Source organism: Hyla sarda, chromosome 4 (genome assembly GCF_029499605.1).
Source record: "Hyla sarda isolate aHylSar1 chromosome 4, aHylSar1.hap1, whole genome shotgun sequence".
NCBI classification, from domain to species: Eukaryota; Metazoa; Chordata; class Amphibia; order Anura; family Hylidae; genus Hyla; species Hyla sarda.
Genome location: NC_079192.1, coordinates 203,652,522 through 203,671,274, shown reverse-complemented (window position 1 = coordinate 203,671,274; position 18,753 = coordinate 203,652,522). Strand labels below are relative to the sequence as shown.

Below are 18,753 nucleotides of genomic sequence, written 5' to 3'. Positions count from 1 at the left end.
TATAGAAAAAAAAAAGTTTTGGCCTGGAATACCCCTTTAACCCCTTGGGGATGGAGGGTTTTTCCAGTTTTTACACTTTTGTTTTTTCCTCCTTACCTTTTAAAAATCATAACCCTTTCAATTTTGTACCTAAAATTCCATATGATGGCTTATTTTTTGTGCCACCAATTCTACTTTGTAATGAAATCAGTCATTTTACCCAAAAATCTACGACAAAAACGGAAAAACTAATTGTGCAACAAAATTTAAGAAAAAATGCCATTTTGTAACTTTTGGGGGCTTCCATTTCTACGCAGTACATTTTTCGGTAAAAATAACACCTTATCTTTATTCTGTAGGTCCATACGATTAAAATGATACCCTATTTCTATAGGTTTGATATTGTTGTACTTCTGGAAAAATCATAACTACACGCAGGAAAATTTAAACGTTTAAAAATGTCATCTTCTGTCCCCTATAACTTTTTTTATTTGTCCATGTACGGGGCGGTATGAGGGCTCATTTTTTGCACCATGATATGATGTTTTTAGCAGTAACATTTTTGTATTGATCGGAATTTTTGATCGCTTTTTATTCATTTTTTTCATGATATACTACTGACAGTAACGCTTTAAGGACCAGGCGATTTAGTTTTTGCACTTTAGTTTTTTCCTCCTCATCCCCATCTTAAAATCATAACGCTTTGAATTTTGCACCTACAGACCCATATGAGGGCTTGTTTTTTGCATCATAATTGTTTACATTTATTAACTTTTTTGCACTTATTAGTGAGGTGAAATTTAACTCCTTGGGGATGGAGGGCGTACCTATACGCCCTCAGCCCACTCCCTTTCTATAAAGCGGGTCGGGCCCGGACGGGACCCGTGGCTAATAGTGCGTGCACTGATCGTGTTGCCGTGCGCTATTAACCCTTTAGATGTGGTGTTGAAAGTTGAACGCTGCGTCTAAAGTGAAAGTAAAGCACTGCCGGTTAGCTCAGTGGACTGTTCAGGATCACCGCGATTAAATTGCGGCATCCCAAACAGCTGTAAAGACAGCAGGAGGGTCCCTACCTTCCTCCATGCTGTCCGGTCGTTGAATGACTGCTCAGTGCCTGAGATCCAGTCATGAGCAGTCAAGCGGCAGAATCATTGATCAATGATTTCCTATGATAAACCATTAATCAATGTAAAAGATCAGTGTGTGCAGTGTTATAGCCCCCTATGGGAGCTATAACATTGCAAAAAGAAAGTGGGAAAAAAAAAAGTGAAGAAACGGAAGCCCCCAAAAGTTACAAAATGGCATTCTTTCTTCAATTTTGTCGCACAATGATTTTTTTTTTCGATTCGCCGATTTTTGGGTAAAATGACTGATGTCATTACAAAGTAGAATTGGCGACGCAAAAATAAGCCATCATTTGGATTTTTAGCTGCAAAATTGAAAGGGTTATGATTTTTAAAAGGTAAGGAGGAAAAAACTAAAGTGCAAGAACTGGAAAAACCCTCCGTCCCCAAGGGGTTAAAAATAAACCGCCATTTTATAACTTTTGGAAAATTCCGTTTCTACGCAGTGCACTTTTCTGTAAAAATGACTACTTCTCTTTATTCTGTAGGTCCATACAATTACAAGGATACCAAATTTATGTAGGTTTGATTTTATTTTACTACTTTACAAAAATCCTAACTACATGCACCAAAATTAGTATGTTTAAAATTGCCATCTTCTGACCCCTATAACTTTTTTTTTATTTTTCCGCATACAGGGCTAAGATAGGGGATAAGATGTATTTGGCCAGAATACCCCTTTAAAAGCTAGAGAGGAAGAAGAACACATGGATTCTTGCTACAACATTTATGGACATTTATCAAGGGGTTTAGTCAGGTTTTCTTTACTATAATTGTCGCAAAATTGTCGCAACTGCGACTACACGCTTTTTCGTGCGACATTTTGACTGGAAAGCGAGAAAAGCAAGTTTTCCTAAAATTTACTATGTAGTAATAATTTTAAAATGGACTACGGGTAGTCAGGTATTTATTAACTGCGACAGTCGCAACTGCGCAAAAAAAAGTCGCAACAGCGTTAAAAATTGACTAAATTTACTCCAGCTCAAACATGGAGCAGAAAAACCTACTACCAAAGTAAAAAAGGAAAAATTGCTTACGTGAAAGAAAATTATCAACAGGCTGAAAGCAGGTGATAAATACGTCGCACATAAGCAAAAAAAAAGTAAGGAAAAAATTACTAAAAAAAAGAATACATAAGCAAAGATTGATAAATGTCCCTCATTGTGCCTACCATATATTGAGGGGTTTTCACCTAATGCAAAAATGGATTTACTACACTGACAAAAACTGTAAAGCATAAAGCTCATAGTGGAGACAGAAGATCTCATCCTATCAGAACTAAATTTTGCTCATGAGTTGCCCTTATGGGTGGGTTACTTTTGGCGGGTATTAACCAGTTAAGGACGGTGTGTGTACGCCCTGATCCCGCTAACGGGGTTTAAACCGTTCATGAGTGGAGAACGGCTTAAACCCTGTGGGTCCCGGTTGCTACGGACAGCCAGGACCCACGGCTAATGCCCGGCATTATCCCTGAAGATGCCGCGATCACAGTAAAAAGTGGTAACAAAAATGAGACTAAATGTGAATAAGCCCCCCCCCCAATAAAAGTTCAAATAAACCCCTCACCCCTTTTCCTATTTTATAAATCAAATAATGTAACAAAATTAATAAATGTGTTACCACCGTGTGCGTAAACGTCCAATCTATTAAAATACCAAAGTCCAAAATTATTTTAAAGTAGTAAAATAAAACCTACATAAATTGGGTATCTCTGTAATCGTATGGACCTACAGAATAAAGTTAAAGTGTCATTTTTACCGAAAAGTGCACTGTGTAGAACCGGAACCCCTAAAAATTAGCAAAATGGCATTTTTTTTCTCATTTCACGCAACAAATAATTTTTTTGTTTTGCCGCAGATTATGTTAGAAAATAAGTGATGTCATAACAAAGTACAATTGGTGACACAAAAAACAAGCCCCTATATGGGTCTGTAGGTGCAAAATGTAACACGTTATGATTTTTAGAAGATGAGGAGGAAAAAAACGAAGATTGTTTGGAGTCCTTAATGAGTTAATATTCGACCAGGGAAAAGAGCGTACAACCGAGCCACCTTAGTGCGCAGCATAGCGTGCCATACGTAAGCTGACAGGTGAGGTATTCCTAGTTATCTCTGACTGGATCTTGGCAATAATAACAACACAAGTCCTCCATGGACCATGTGAATGTAGTTATCAGGTACAGCAGGTGGCGGGTGTGCCTTTGGCTGTCTGACCATGCTGGGAGTAGTAGTTTTGCAACAGCTGGAGGCACCCTGAGCCAGGAATATGTGGTATAGATACACCTCCTCTCCGCAGTAGTAGTTGTGTAGCCATGAGTCATGTGTTGTCATTCATGAGCAGGTGATCTCTACACCCACACAGCCCCGTCTCTCCAGCGATGAGATTAGTGGCCGCGCTCCCGCACACAATGGGATTAGGCAAGTCCTCCTATAAATAGTAGTGTTTAGCATCTCTGTGCCAAACAACTCTGACCGCGTCGCCGCCTTGATGACGTCACGCTGAAATCTCCGCTGACACGCTCCTCCTGACCTTGTGCCCCAGCCAATGGGAGGAGCGCTTCACTCGGCAGGGGGCGTGGCTGGTGATGTGTCTGGGTGGGACCCTGTTCCCTGTGAGATGCGGAAGTTGGCCCCCAGCAGTGAGGCGGGTGGACCGGAAGACGCTGTGAGAAGCGGGGATGTCCGGCTGGGGCAGCGAAGTGCCCGGTATCCCGGGAGCCCTGCGGAGCTGAGGACGCAGCAGAGACCAGCCTGACACCGTGTCCTGTTCCGGCTCCAGCTATGAGTGAGTGTTGGGACCCGGGAAAAGTTTCCTGACTAGTGGCGGGAGGGAGGGGGTCCCTGGCTGGGCTGTGACAGGAGTGCTGGCTGTATGGCCAAACCAATGCGCGGGTGACAGGAGCTCCATCTGCCTCCGCTTGTCCTATGTATAGGGTGTACATACTGTTCTTTAGTCTGGACTTTCTGGTTGCCATGGTAATGTGGCGATGCTGTTGTTTGCTGTCAGATGGGTGACTGTGCCAAGCCCTGTATGGAGGGCTTCGTGTTGTCTCTTATGCGCTGACTAGTGATTGATTTAGCTTGTTTACACCATCAGAGGATGATCAGTCATTGCTGACTACAGAATGATCAGGCTGATCTAGGATCAGTATGTTAGTGATCATTCTGAAGGACAGATGAGACTGGGAACCTCTCACTATGACCTGGTGGGGATCTAGCGCTTTCCTTGTGCCCTGCTCAGGTATTTTCTCCATACACTATAGCTGTGTAATCTTTCAGGACATGGGAACTTGTTTCTTACTTCATACTAATATATGTTATAGATGCCTTTCCTAGTATAGGGCAGCATTTCACAACCAGTGTGTCTCCAGCTGTTGCAAAACTAAAATTCCCAGCCTTCGGCTGTCCGGGGATGCTGGCAATTGTAGTTTTGCAACAGCTGGAGGCACCCTGGTTGGGAAACACTGGTATAGGGAGTGCTGTAGAACACCATCTAGCTGACATGTTGGGGATGCCCGGGATAAATATCGCACTCCATTCTGACATTTAGGAGGAAGCTTAGAAATTCTTGTGTTAGTTCCTCTGCCTCCTGGTCTTTGTATTGTAGGAAGATTATGGTTTGTTATATACTCCTTAGGCCCCTTTCACACTACAGGTATCATCCTGCTTTCTTACTTCCGTTATTTTTTCAATAGTGGATGAAAAACAATGGATGCAAAAACTGGTAATAACAGATAACTGATGACCATCATCCGTTACATCAGTTTTTTTTTTAATCCGGTTTTTAACCCTTTTTTTGTAAAGCTGTACTGAGCATGTTCAGTACCAAAAAAACAAAAACAAAAAAAAGGATGTTAAAAAACCCTGACAATAACTGATAACGGATGTTTTTTTTTTTTTTTTTTTTAACTTCTGTTTCCCATAGGCTTCTATGTAAAATTTTAATGTCCGGTTTTTCACCACAAAAATTAGTGCATGCACCTTCTTTTGTGTCAGCAAAAATATCAGATATTAGTAAAAACGGACATGCCTGATGCAAAAGGATGTTCAAAAAATCCCGTTGACATAAATGGGATTTTTTTGACAGCCGTTTTCAGGACTTTTTGCCGGGAGTAATAATGGAGGTTTTTTTGCAGGATGATACCTGAAGTGTGAAAGGGGCCATTACCATCATAAGTACAAGTGACTGGTTTATTGACTCTTAGGTTTTATCTTCTATTAATAAAGAGCAGATTTCACTCTGGTGGTCCCTGTGCACTGCTCAATATGTGGTCGGCCATTCATTGGGTTGCTGCAAGCTAGACCTGTGCTTATGGATAACAGCTGATCACTGGGGATTTTAGAAGTTGGGCTGCCAGTGTCCATGGTCGCCCCTGGGTTCGTTGTAGTAAGAACCTTCTTAGTTTGCGGTGTAGATCAGGAAGGCATGAAATCTGCCGGGGTGGTAGTCTGATCACTATACCAGCTTCTGACCTTGGTGGACGGCTGTTCTTATGGTAAGGCGTAGACAGCTGTGCATTTGTATGAATGGTCATTCAAGTTAGGGTCCAGATGAGCCCTCTAGAGCAAGTGCTACTCTTCCTAGCTGCTCTCTACCCTGGCTATTAGACCCCAATCCTTACATAATATCCACATAATGTTCAAGGGTTTGTTTTGGGCATTTTATATGATAAAAAATCTTTGTAATATATAAAAATAGACTGCTTATGCGAGAGTGGCAGTGTGCTTTTTGCCTTACTCAGCTTCTACTATGAATAAATTGTGTACAATAAGATCGGTAGGGTCCAGTGAGTAAGTGACGTGTGTTGAAGGGTTATTCCAGGAAAAACTTTATATATGAGAACTGGCCCTGGAAAGTTAAACATATTTGTAAATTACTTCTATTAAAAAATATTAATCCTTCCACTAGTTATCAGCTGCTGAAGTTGAGTTGTTCTTTTCTGTCTGACAACAGTGCTGTCTGCTGACATCTCTGCTTGTCACAGGAACTGCACAGAGTAGGAGCAAATCCCCATAGCAAACCTCTAATGCTTCAGACAGTTCCTGAGACAAGCAGAGGTGTCAGCAGAGAGCACTGTTGTCAGAAAGAAATGAACAACTCCACTTCAGCTGCTGATAATTACTGGAAGGATTAAGATTTTTTTTTTTTTATTTGAAGTAATTTACAAATCTGTTTAACTTTCCGGAGCCAGTTCATTTAAAAAATAAATCAATTTTCCTGGAATATACCTTTAAGCTCACACAACCTTATAGCCCCCAGGACCTGAGATTTTCAGTTGTGGGGCACATGACTATTTATACTGGGTGAAGGAAGGAAATAAAGCCTCAGATTCTAAGTCGCATCATTAGGTCCTATAGCCCTGCCAAATGGCTTCCAGAAATCTAATTTGGCATATGCCAATTGAAAACCCATGCTCTGGGCTAAAAGGCAAGTCAGCACTGCTTTTGGCAATAGGGGATTCTGTTGCACAGAACTGCTCCCTGGGGATTTCAGCAGGGTCATATGTTGCATGATTGTCCATCCTTGTGACTAGGCATAATGTATGGCCACCTACAACCTAGGTCAGTGTTTCCCAACAGGGTGCCTCCAGCTGTTGCAAAACTACAACTCCCAGCATGCCCGGACAGCCTTTGGCTGTCCGGGCATACTGGGAGTTGTTGTTTTGCAACAGCTGGAGGCACCCTGGTTGAGAAACACGGACCTGGACACTGAAGGTCATGGTGGTCATTGTGATATAACCATTTTAGGATGAGAGCGGATACATTTCGAAAGTCAGGTAACTAGTGTCTATAGAAATGTGCCTGACGCCTACAGGGTTTATTTTTCTGATAATGTCATTGTAATGAATATTAATAAAAACCACAACACAATACTCTGACGATGTTTCAGCTTCCACAGAGAACTGCTTTCATGTTTGTTCTACTGTTCAGATTTTGGAAATCTCATGTTATTCTGGAATACCTGACTTCTTTAGCTGTAAAGTCCGACACCTTAAGAATATAAGAAAATCGCCATATTTATTTGTATCAGAATAACGTATTGATGATAATCTTTGTTGGCACTAAGGACCTCCACTTATGATAGGTCGCATGCAGTCCAGATATTTTAACACATTCATACACGAAAGATACAATCTACAAAGTGACTCCAGCCAGACATGTATCCTACATTGTATGGGACTGATTTCATTTCAGTTTTGTGAGGTGAATAAGGAAAGCTGTGCGTTCACACGGCCGCCTGTCCCCGTTATTTTTATCCCCGTTTCGGTTCCGTTCTTGCAAACGGGTTAAAAACAGTTTTAAAAGAAATCCCATTCATGTCAGTAGGATTTTTTTTTTACAATCCGTTTACATCAGTTGTACCCGTCTGCACTCATTTCCGTTTTTTTTATTTATTTTTTTGACGGCAGAAAAAAGGCACATGGAGTATTTTTTCTTCCTTCAAAAAAAAAACGGATAGAGTAAATTTGACATTGAACATCTCTATGGGGTACATGGAGGGGGCGTGTCGGCCACTGCGTTATGCGGACGGAACGCCCCCTTTCCAGTATACTGCCGTGGCCCCGTCCAGGAGATCCCGGGGGCCCCAGTGCCCCCAATCTAGAACTTATCCCCTATACTTTGGATAGGGGATAAGATATGTTGCGATGGAGTACTCCTTTAATGTCATCCGTTTGCATCCGTTTTTTCAATCCGATTTAACTTCTGAGCATGCCCAAACAAAAAACATTTGTTTTTTGTTTATTAACTAAACAATAACTGCTACAAATGGATAACATCCGTTTTTTTAAAGTTCGTATTTATTTCTCAAGGGAGAAGAACGGGACAGGTCTAAACGGCCGTGTGAGTGCAGCCTAAGGCTATGTTTACACACAGCATTTTGGGCCTTTGTTAAGCCATACAATGGCTATTTTATGACTGAAAAAAGAACAAATAGCAAAAAAAAGTCTAAAAAAAATCAATTTTTAACCATAGAACTATTGCTCTATGGCATAAAACAGACCAAGCATAGCCTTATTGAAACAAACTATAGAACTGAAACAACCTTCACGCAGTCCATTCCTATGGGTACACATGTCGCTCAACCATTGTCTAGTTCAGGCCCTTATTTTTTTTTTCTCCATCCTTTTTGTTAATCCCTGATGCACCCATAGTTCTCTGGTTTCACTGTTGTGAGCTGCTGTCTATTTTTGTATTGTGCTTGCCGTATGTCATATATAAGGTGCTATGATCTGCATCTTGCCCATAACCTGTTCTATAAATATCCCTCTCTTTCAGGGCTGGGGGAGAGTTGGCGGTGAGCCATATCAATAAAATCTAAGGTAGAATGGTGTTCCTTTACACTGCACTTATCCCACTAATGGTCCTGTGTGTTGTGGTGTTTCTGTTGTGTATTATCACAAAACAACATCTCCTTGTTCGCCATAGTAATTGTCTTGTGCCGTCTAAAGCATCTGTCTGGTGACAATGAAGCATGGTTACAGAGCGCGGGCGATGACATCCCACAGACAAGTGAAGTTTTGTGTCCACTTGGAAATGGTCTTATTTTGAAGCTTCTTCCTAACAATGAGATTGCTGTATGCCTAGTTCTAGTTAAATGTGAAATAACCAGCCTCTATGAGACTTCCAGTGTAACCATTTCAATGCCTTGTTCATGTGTTTTGCTTCCCTGGTTAAAGCATAGAGCAATGTGTGATGGAAAGGCGCCCTGCTAAGATGAATCCACTTGCACTGAAATGACTTGTGTTTATTTGCACGGCTGTTATGCCAACATCGGAGAAGCGCTCATTATACTGCATGTTTAGTAGAACATTTGAGCCTTTCATAGCATGCAATGACGGCGTTCTCCTGTCTGCATCCTATTTCACTCATGCTATTGCCTGCAGTTATGCCTGAATGGTGGACTTCATCGCACTTTTGTCTCAACGTTTGATCTGACTTAAAGGGGTTGTCCAGGGGGATTAAAACTTTTTTGACTGTTACCCACATGTGAAGTGATCAATAATAAAACTTAATAAACATATCCAAAGGATAGGGGAAAAGATGTCTGATTGCGGCGGTCCCGCCGACGGGGATGCCCACGATTTCCCTGCTGCACCCCGCGTTCCTTTAGCGACACGCACTGGGTGCAGCACCGGAGGCTCGTGATTTCACGCCCTTTCCCATACACGAGCATTGAGGGGGCATGGCATCCGGCATGGAGCGAAGTTCGCTCTGTGCACCAGATGTCTGGGGTGCCATGGTTGAGATCACGGGGGTCCCCAGAGGCGGGACCCCCGTGATCAGACATCTTATCCCCTATCCTTTGGATAGGGTATAAGATGTCTAGGGGCGGAGTACCCCTTTACCTAAAAACCTTAGCCAGACAGCCAGCCCCCTTTAGACATGTCACCAATGCAAAGTGAGGGGGCACCTCTCTGCCGGTGTCGGGACTAATGTAGAAGTGGAGGTGCAGCACTTGAAGGTGTTTTATTCATTTGCATGTGGACAACAGACAACGATTTTATGTCTCTAGACAACCTATTTTTTTTTTTTTTTATTTGTGTAGTATGCAAACAAAGTTGCATGCAACAAATTGTCACTGTTACTATTGTTTTCTACAGGTGTGAAGATTGTCAGGCAAATGTATCAAAGCCAGCAGTTATGTTATGTATATATGTAACTAGTGTCCATAGGAATGAGTGAGAAACAGCTGCATGTTGTGATGTGGCGCTATCCTAATCTAAGACTTGTGTATCTTTGTGAACTGTTTTATGTAACATCTTTAAAAAAAAGTACACTGGTCATATATACAAAAATAAAGCTTTAGAAGGACACTTATTGTGTGTTTTGAAGTCATTTATTTACGTACAACATTTGTCTAAATATTACATAGGTTGATAAATATGGGTTGCGTAAGCAAAAAACAATAAATCACTTCAAAACACTACTTTGGCTAAATCTTTTCCTGCAACTTGTAACCCCGACTTTTCCTAAAATAACAAATTGAGGGCTTTTCAAATAGTCTCAACCACTGCAAAGTGAAAAAAAACAAAAGTGTGTACCAAAGTAATTTTAGGCAAAATCACTTTAGCAAATAATTTGAAAAAATTTTTAGGCAACTGAGACATTTCACTGACTTTTCTACACCAAAAAAGGCTTTAAACGTGTTGATAAATTCCCCTCATAGAGTTTTGAAAGGTGAAAATAAATGCAGCGTTTAACTAATAATGTTATTTCTGCTCTACCCATATACACGTAGTCCTGGACTTGGTGATAGTATGTTAGGTCGCCTTGAACCTTTATATATATTTTTTGGCACATAGGTTATTGCCAGCCCTGTGCACGGTACCCTCTACCTGTTTTATTGCAGCAGCCAGAGTGTCTGACTGGCGGACAAGCCACACTCCACTTCAGCAGGTGCCATGCTCTGGAACAGGAGGAAGTGGTTAGGTACATCAGAAGCTGCCTCATCACACTGTATTCTTGGAAGAGCAGAGGAGAATGTCCCAGTCTAGCAGCCATCTTCCTGGGCCTTCTTAGCAGGTAGTGGGCTGCCCTTTGTTACTGTTGCTGGTCTTTCCCATGATAGGGTTAGATAGCTTAAAGGGGTACTCCGGCGTAAAGACATCTTATCCCCTATCCAAAGGGGATGCTGCTGGGGACCCCCGTGATCTTTCACGCAGCACCCCATTACCATCAGCCCCCGGAGCATGATCGCTCCGGGTCTGATGACTGCCGATCACGGGCCGGAGTTTTGTGACATCACGGCTCCGCACCAGTGTGACGTCACGCTCTGCCCCCTCAATGCAAGCCTATGGGATGGGGCGTGACAGCGGTCCCCTCCCTCCCATAGGCTTGCATTGAGGGGGCGCAGCGTGACATCACAATACTCCGGCCCTATGATCGGTAGTCATCAGACCCGGCGTGAACGTGCTCTGGGGGCTGATGGTAATGGGGTGCTGCGTGAAAGATCACGGGGGTCCCCAACAGCAGAACCCCCGCGATCAGGCATCTTATCCCCTATCCTTTGGATAGGGGATAAGATGTCTTAGCGCCGGAGTACCCCCTTTAACCCTTCCCTACCCTTTACATTTACATAATGGGTGTGGGAGTATGACAGGCATACATCATACTCAGCAGGTACCGTCTGCTATCAGCAGCTGACATCTGCTGGTAATGACAAGCATCAGGGATCACTCCAATGTCCATCGTTTAACTGTTTATTATGACACAATCACATTTAAACAGTTACGGCATGCATACCTGGTTTTCCAGTGTTCAGAGATACTAGGCCGTGAGTTGGCATTTGATTCAGCTTGCCTATGGCAGCCTGTAGCAATAGAACACTGATCTAATAGATTAATGAAATGCTTATGCATTACAGTGATCTATGTAAGCAATTGTTAACCCTTGTCACAAGTTAAAAAAGAATATTAAAGGCCTTTTGGTTGTCTGGTCCATTAATTTCAAAACATGTGTTTGAAATTGTATTTGCTGAGATACTTAAAGGGTTATTCCTAAATCCAAATGTATTACCTATTCAGAGGATTGGGTATAACAAGCTGATTGACACAGGTCCATCTGCTAGGATTCCCACCAATCCTGAGAACAGAAGAAAATTGGCCCCTGAATAAATGAATGGAGCGCAGTGCACGTGTGCGGCCAGTCCTCCACTCATTTTCTATGGGGTTTCTGAACATTGCAAAGCACTGAAGTGTGGATAAGTGATAACTTTTGGGTTGGTAATGCCCCTTTTAACATTGTATTCACACATTTATTTGGACATTTTTGCAACTGAAAATGTGTTCTATACACCTTCCTGGACCACTGTCTTCATTCTTTGTGGCATACTTTCTACAAAGTGCTGGGAACATTCATCAGCTTTTTTGTGGACACAATGACATGACGCAGTTGCAGCAGATTTGTTGGCTACACATCCATCATCCAGTGAAAATCTCCCGTTCCTCCACATCCCAAAGGTGCTCTGTTGGATTTAGATCAGGTGACTGTGGAGGCCATTGGAGTACAGTGAACACATTGCCATGTTTAAAAAAACCAAAACACTTTGACATGGTAGGCTGTCGTGTTTTAAACGATGCCTAATTGCCATTAACCCCTGTGCGCTGCCCTGCAGTTCGGAGCTCCACTCACAGCCTCCGGAAGTTCATTACTCCGAACGCTGTGTGCGTCACGCCCGGCCCCTTCGTGACATCTCACCCGCCCCCTCTACCAAAGTCTATGGTATCCTTAAGGACTGATGGTGTACCTGTACGCCCCCTGATCCAGCTAGTAGGGTTTAAACCATTCTCACGAGTGGAGAATGGGTTAAACCCTGTGGGTAGGACCCACGGCTGATGTCGGGCACCGCTGATCGGGCCAATGTCCAGTATTAACCCTTTAGACGCCGCGTTGAAAGTGAAACTATCCCGGCAGCTTAGCGGAGCTGATCAAGACTATCGCGAAAGAATTGCGATGTACCGATCAGCTTACTGGACGATGGGAGGGTCCTCACCTGCCTCCTCATTGTCCGATCGGCAATTTGCTGATCCATGCCTGGTTGCATGGTGTAGCCCCCTAAGGCTAAAAAAAAAAGCCGAAATTGTGAATTTGTGGTCACTTCATATACCATAACAATAATAAAAAGTGATCAAAAAGTCCCATCAAAACAAAAATGGTACCGATTAAAAACTACAGACCATGGCGCAAAAAAAAGCCCTCACATAGCCCTATATGTGGAAAAATAAAAGTTATAGGGGTCAGAAAATGACAATTTTAACCCTTTTTTTAATTTATTTTTTTTGCATTTTCATTTTTTCCTCATCACCTTCTAAAAATCATAACTGTTTCAATTTTGCACCTAAAATTCAAAATTATTATTCCAATTCTACTTTGCAGTGACATCAGTCATTTTACCCAAAAATCCACGGCGAAGAGGAAAAATTCATTGTGCAAGATAAAAAAATTTGAAGATAAAATGCCATTTTGTAACTTTAGGGGCTTCCGTTTCTATGCAGTGGATTTTTCAGTAAAAATTACATCTGATCTTCTGTAGGTCCATAAGGTTAAAATGATACCTTACTTATATAGGTTTGCTTTTGTATTATAATTACATGCAGGAAAATGTATATGTTTAAAATTGTCATCTTCTGACCCCCTATAATTTTTTTTTCCATATATGGGCCGGTCATTAGCTGCCGGGACCGGCGTGACCCCGCGTTCTATATTGGGACCGGGCGCAGAGCATACACGTACACCCTGCGTCCTTAAAGGGGAACTCCGGTGGAATTTTTTTTTTTTTTTTGACAAATCAACTGGTGCCAGAAAGTTAAACAGATTTGTAAATGACTTCTATTTAAAGTCTTAACCCTTCTAGTACTTATTAGCTGCTGTATACTACAGATATACTACAGAGAAATTTGGGAATTTTCTTTTCTTCCTGACAACATTGCTCTCTACTGACACCTCTGTCCGTGTCACGAACTGTCAGGTTAGAAGCAAATCCCTATAGAAAACCTCCTGTTCTGGACAGTCCTGACACGGACAGAGGTGTCAGTAGAGAGCACTGTTGTCAGGCAGAAAAGAAATTCACAAATATCTCTGTAGTATACAGCAGCTGATAAGTGCACTGCTGGGCCTATTCTTGGCTGGTGTCCTGTTGCCTGTTCTGACCTACCTGTTTTTAGTAAATGCTTACATTCTGTATGAAATCACAATTCTAGGACATATTTTCTCATACCTTTTTGTAGAGCCATTCCTTTGTTAAAGAGGTACTCCTCCACTAGGGACCCCCGCAATCTGTCATTCAGCACCGACCTTTGCAAGCTCTCCGCAGCGCTGGAGGCTCAGTGTGCTGTCACGCCCCCTCCAATAGACTTGCATTGAGGGGGCGGGACATGATGTAATGTGGGGACGGAGTCGTGACGTCCCATACTCCGGCCCAGTGGTTGTCATGCTGCACACTCGGAGCCTCCAGTGCTGCGGAGAGCTTGCAAAGGTGGGTACTGAATGACAGATTGCGGGGGTCCCCAGCGGTGGGACCCCTGCGATCAGACATCTTATCCACTATCCTTTGGATAGGGGAAAAGATGTGTTGGAGCCAGAGTACCCCTTTAATCTTTCTAGAAATGTTTGACGAAATAGCCAATGGGGTGTTACTTGTTGTTTTACTACAATGTCTTAAACTACCCAATCAGAGCTGACAGTGCCAGACAGTGTAGGGACACACCCACAACTGGTTACCCAATTGGCTATTTAGTTATACATTTCTAGTGATTTTACAATATATAGCTGTATGAGATGTTCCTGAATTGTTATTTCATAGGGAATACAAGCATTTAGAAAACCAGACGGGCCAGTAGAGGCCACAGGTCCTCTTTAAAGGGGTTCTCCACTGGCCAGCGTTCAGAACATTTAGTTACGAATGCGGTGTGTGTGTTGGGGGGGTCGGCCACGCCCCTCAATGCAAGTCTATGGGAGGGGGTGTGAGGACTGCCACGCCCCCTCCCTTAGACTTTCATTGAGCGGCGGGGCCTGAGATTACAAGGGGGTGTGGCCAACCCCTGCAGCGCGCACACATCATTCAGAACTAAATGTTCCAAACACTGACCAGTGGAGAACCCCTTTTAAGTTCTTGCTATCCAGTATAATGGCCTGTATTTGGAGCATGTTGGCATCACGAACTATGCTGTCTTGTCAATGGCCCCCATTTACTAAGCTAAAACTGACTAGTTTTTGTAGGGTTAATCAGTTATTTTGGCACATTGTCTGTGACGTGTGCGTCAGGAAAATCTGACAAACCCGACATTACATTGTGGAAAGCTGTAAAAGGGGCGTGGTCGATATGAAAAGGGGCGTGGTTTAATAACCCCACCTCTTTACTATTGAATTCACAGAAAATCCTGTGAATAAATGGCTGGAAATTTCCACCTAGAAATACCTGGTCAGAAAATTGTCCCTACTTGTAAATGTGTGATCCCCATAGTAAATAGAGAGGAATTCTGAATCTGAAACATTTCATACTAGTAAAAACCTTTCACCCTTAGTAAATGAGGGCCAGTGTCTTGCTGTGCATGAGACAGTACATGCGATGGTAAGTTTACAATAGGCATTACTGTATTAAACCTCTTGATGTGATATCACAGGTTCTGTACCATGTTAAAAGCCGGATCTTCCAATAAAACTGTAGTTCATGCCTGTGTCTTGTTCATTGATACCCGTGGGTAATAATTCCTGATCATTGAGCCAATAACTGTCTCTTGGCCCAATTTCTCCTGCTTTCCTGTCCGTATACAACCATCTTTAAGAGTTCATGTTGGCATTATACCTGATCTTGAGCAAACAGCCATTGTCCCCCTGGCGAAATGTTTGCTTGAGCAGTCAACTTCCTCTTTGCTGTCGGCCTTGTTGAGATCTATGACCGGGTGCTTTACATATATGAGGAGTTACTACTGTTTTGTGATGGATAATGAAGACTTTAAATGCACACCCATATGATAGTCTACTGTAAAAACAGCTTGGCCTGAGCTCCTTTGACAACATTTTTTTTTTTTTCCCTTTCATTAGTTAACAAGTAAACCTTCCCATACCTAGCTGTAAAAACAAATATATTCAAGCGGAAAAGATCATTGCTATTATATGAGCATTCCGATGATCATATGGGTGGCTAATCTGTACACTGTACAAGTGAAGAGGAAAAAAAAAACATTCAGCCCAATGTATGAATTTCCCTATACACAGTTTACTTTGGCTGAACCTGACAATTTTTACATGTTTTTTGGCAAGTTGTGGGACTTCACCAAGCACATTAGGGGTGCATTCCCACCTGGCATATACGCTGCATATTCCTCGCTCACTATACACACAGGGCTTTCTGGCGGCAGCCCTATGTGTGCAGTGAGTTTTGGAGGCGGAGCCGCGCATGTCACGCCGGCACACGGCCCCGACTCTGAAACTCTCTACACACCTAGGGAACGCACCCTAAAGCGTTAGCCAGTCCCATGTAAATTGACAGGTTCAGCCATGTTAAACTGGCAGGTGTTTGGGGGGGGGGGGGATTCGGGGGAGAGAAAATGCCTGGTCCCTCATTCTTATGGGAGATAAGCCACTTATAAAATATCTGGCAGCAGCTTACTCCCCTTTCCTCCTTTGAAAACACATGTACACTTGGCCATTCAGTCATGTGTACAGGGATCAGGAGAAATAGCTGGTGGCCAAATAAGTGTTCGCTTGACAGCTATATAAAAGTATAGCCATCTTAACTGTAAGGCTGGGTTCACACTACTTTTATCCGGCTGGGAGATGGGAAAACATCCCAGCTGGACCCGGCCCGTATCTTATTCACTTGAATGAGCCGACCGGAGTCAGACTCCAGTCGGCTCATTTTTTCCCCCTTAAATGCTTTTGTGACTGCACCTAAACCCGTTGTATACCGCAGTTTTGGGTCTGGTCACAAAACCGGATACGGAGCAAAAATGAGCCGACCGGATTCACTATCTGACTCTGGTCGGCTCATTCAAGTGAATGAGATTTGGGCCGGGTCTGGCTGGGATACGGGAGCACCTGGTTTTCCCATCTCCCAGCCGGTCCCCCGTATGTGATAAACGTAGTGTGAACCCAGCCTAATACTGTGTGCTTATTTTTGTGGCTGCCTTCATTGAAGCCCATCTGAGATGGAAACAGCTGAACAAGCGTTAAGTAAATTGTGTATATGACTTTTCACAAATAAGCATGTCAATTACAGTAAAATGACTAGTGGGCCCAGCCATGTAAATGAACACCTGCATGAATCCCTTCTCCAAGCCTGACTACTCGCTTAGCTTGACTAGACTTCTACCTAATACTTGATACTGCAATGTTTGTACATATGTCGGCTATAGAGGGGACAAAGTTTCTCCGTTTATAATGCCTAGCTTCTGCAACCCCTTATGCCTTGCTTTTTACAAGTGTGTGTGTGTGTATACATGTTCTTCCCCGGTGGTATTTAGTTATTTAGGGCTAGGAATTTTCACATTATGTAAACCTGCTGTACATTCCAGTAAATTTCACTGAATGTCAACTTTACAATGATGAAAATCCAGCAAAATATGTGGTGTTTTTATTAACATGAACCTAAAAGTATGTGTGTATATAGGCCCTCACTTACTATTGTAGCACAGTGCGCCACAAATTGTGCCTGCTCCAGATTTGTGGCATTTGTGACAACCTAAACATGAAAACCCAGAAAAGGGGCATTGCTGTCCAGGAAACAAGGCTTGTTCTTACAACCAAACCTATTTACTATTGGATTCGCACAAAATCCTGTGAAGATATGGCTGGAAGTTCCCACCAAGAAGAAAAAATGGTTAGAAATTTGCCAATCTGTGAATCCCCCATAGTAAATAGAGTGGAATCATGCAAGTCTGAGACAACCTTTCACACTAATAAAAACTCAACACTCTTGGTTAATCCGAGCCATAGTGTGGTTGTCCAGGGAATACCATCCCTGTACTCGCATGCCCAGTCCAAACGGTGCCTGGTCCTGTTGCACAGCACTTTCTGGTCTTGATCTCCACTAATGAATCTCTCCTCAGTGTCCCCTGCACTAACCTGTTGGTACTGGCTTAAAATCATACTTGTTGCACCTGCCTCCTTGCCTTCGGTCTTCTGTAATTTCCATTCTTCGGTATATGCAAATGCGGAGCTTGTTGCATCGGTGTCATTCCCAACCCCCTGGTGCATAGTCATCTCCAGCCTGGATCTTCATAGCTACCCTTCCTCCACTGTGCTTAGCCTCTGCAGAGAGGAGCTCCCCTCTGCAGCAGAGAAGTAGGCATTACTATGAAGATCCAGGCTGGAGGTCACCGTGCACCAGGGATGTGCATAGGCCAAAGGCAAGAAAAGAGGAGCAGTAAATATGATTTTAAAGGGAGTCATCAGCAGGAGGTGATTGCAGTGTAAATAAATAAATAAATAAATAAATAAATAAAACATTTACTTACCTCCCACTGTGCCTCTGGTGTCTTGCTCAGATCCCCGGCCCCGATCCTCTTCATTTCAGAAATAAGAACGTCGGGGCCCAGAGTGTCACACTGTGCTCAGGCAATCACTGGCCACTGTGATTTCCCTCCTCAGCCAGTGACTGGCTAACAGGCAGTATGACACTCTGGGCCCAGACGGCAATATTTCTAATAAGAAGAGGATCATGGCCACCAGGGGCATCGTATAAGCACAGGAAGTAAGAATGGTGGTGTTGTGATTTTTTATTTTATTTTTTACATGTGGTGTAATGGCCAAAGGTCCCTTCCACTGGATAACCTATATAATCCGTGTCCCCTGCACTACAAGCCAGTCTAAAAGTCCTGAAATTGAGTGCTGGTTAGCTCAGAGATGCTGATTGGGACACCGAGATTTCACCGCGCTGATCCCAATTAGCTGAGAGGATGACCGGAGGTCCCTATCATGACACTTTAGAAAAGTATTGGTCCCTATCGATAATCTGTTTTCAGGATGTTGCCTGTAGTAAAGTCATCTGACAATAGGTGGTTATTAACAATTCTGCCTCCTAACGTGGCTGTATATAAACTTTTATGGCCAAGGTGACAAAATAGTTTACATTCAGAGGGTGACAACCTGTCCCCATCATGTGCAACTGGCACAGGTACACAGGTCATCTCTCTAATAATGAGCCATGT

At 42.9% G+C, this 18,753-nt stretch overlaps 1 protein-coding gene across 2 annotated transcripts in view; it reads left to right on the top strand.

Moving 5' to 3' along the window:
- The first annotated feature begins 2,888 nt into the window (after positions 1 to 2,888).
- The window catches only part of USP6NL (USP6 N-terminal like), a 177,618-nt gene continuing 161,753 nt past the window's right edge, over positions 2,889 to 18,753 (top strand). The window contains exons 1-2 of one of the 2 annotated variants that reach the window (XM_056573302.1): positions 2,889 to 3,887; positions 8,381 to 8,424. Coding sequence is in view for 1 of the 2 variants with exons in the window: in XM_056573301.1 (XP_056429276.1) it covers positions 3,884 to 3,887 (4 nt within the window). In the remaining variant the exon portion in view is untranslated. The remainder of the gene's footprint in view (positions 3,888 to 8,380; positions 8,425 to 18,753) is intronic. The other variant, XM_056573301.1, reaches the window with a different exon arrangement.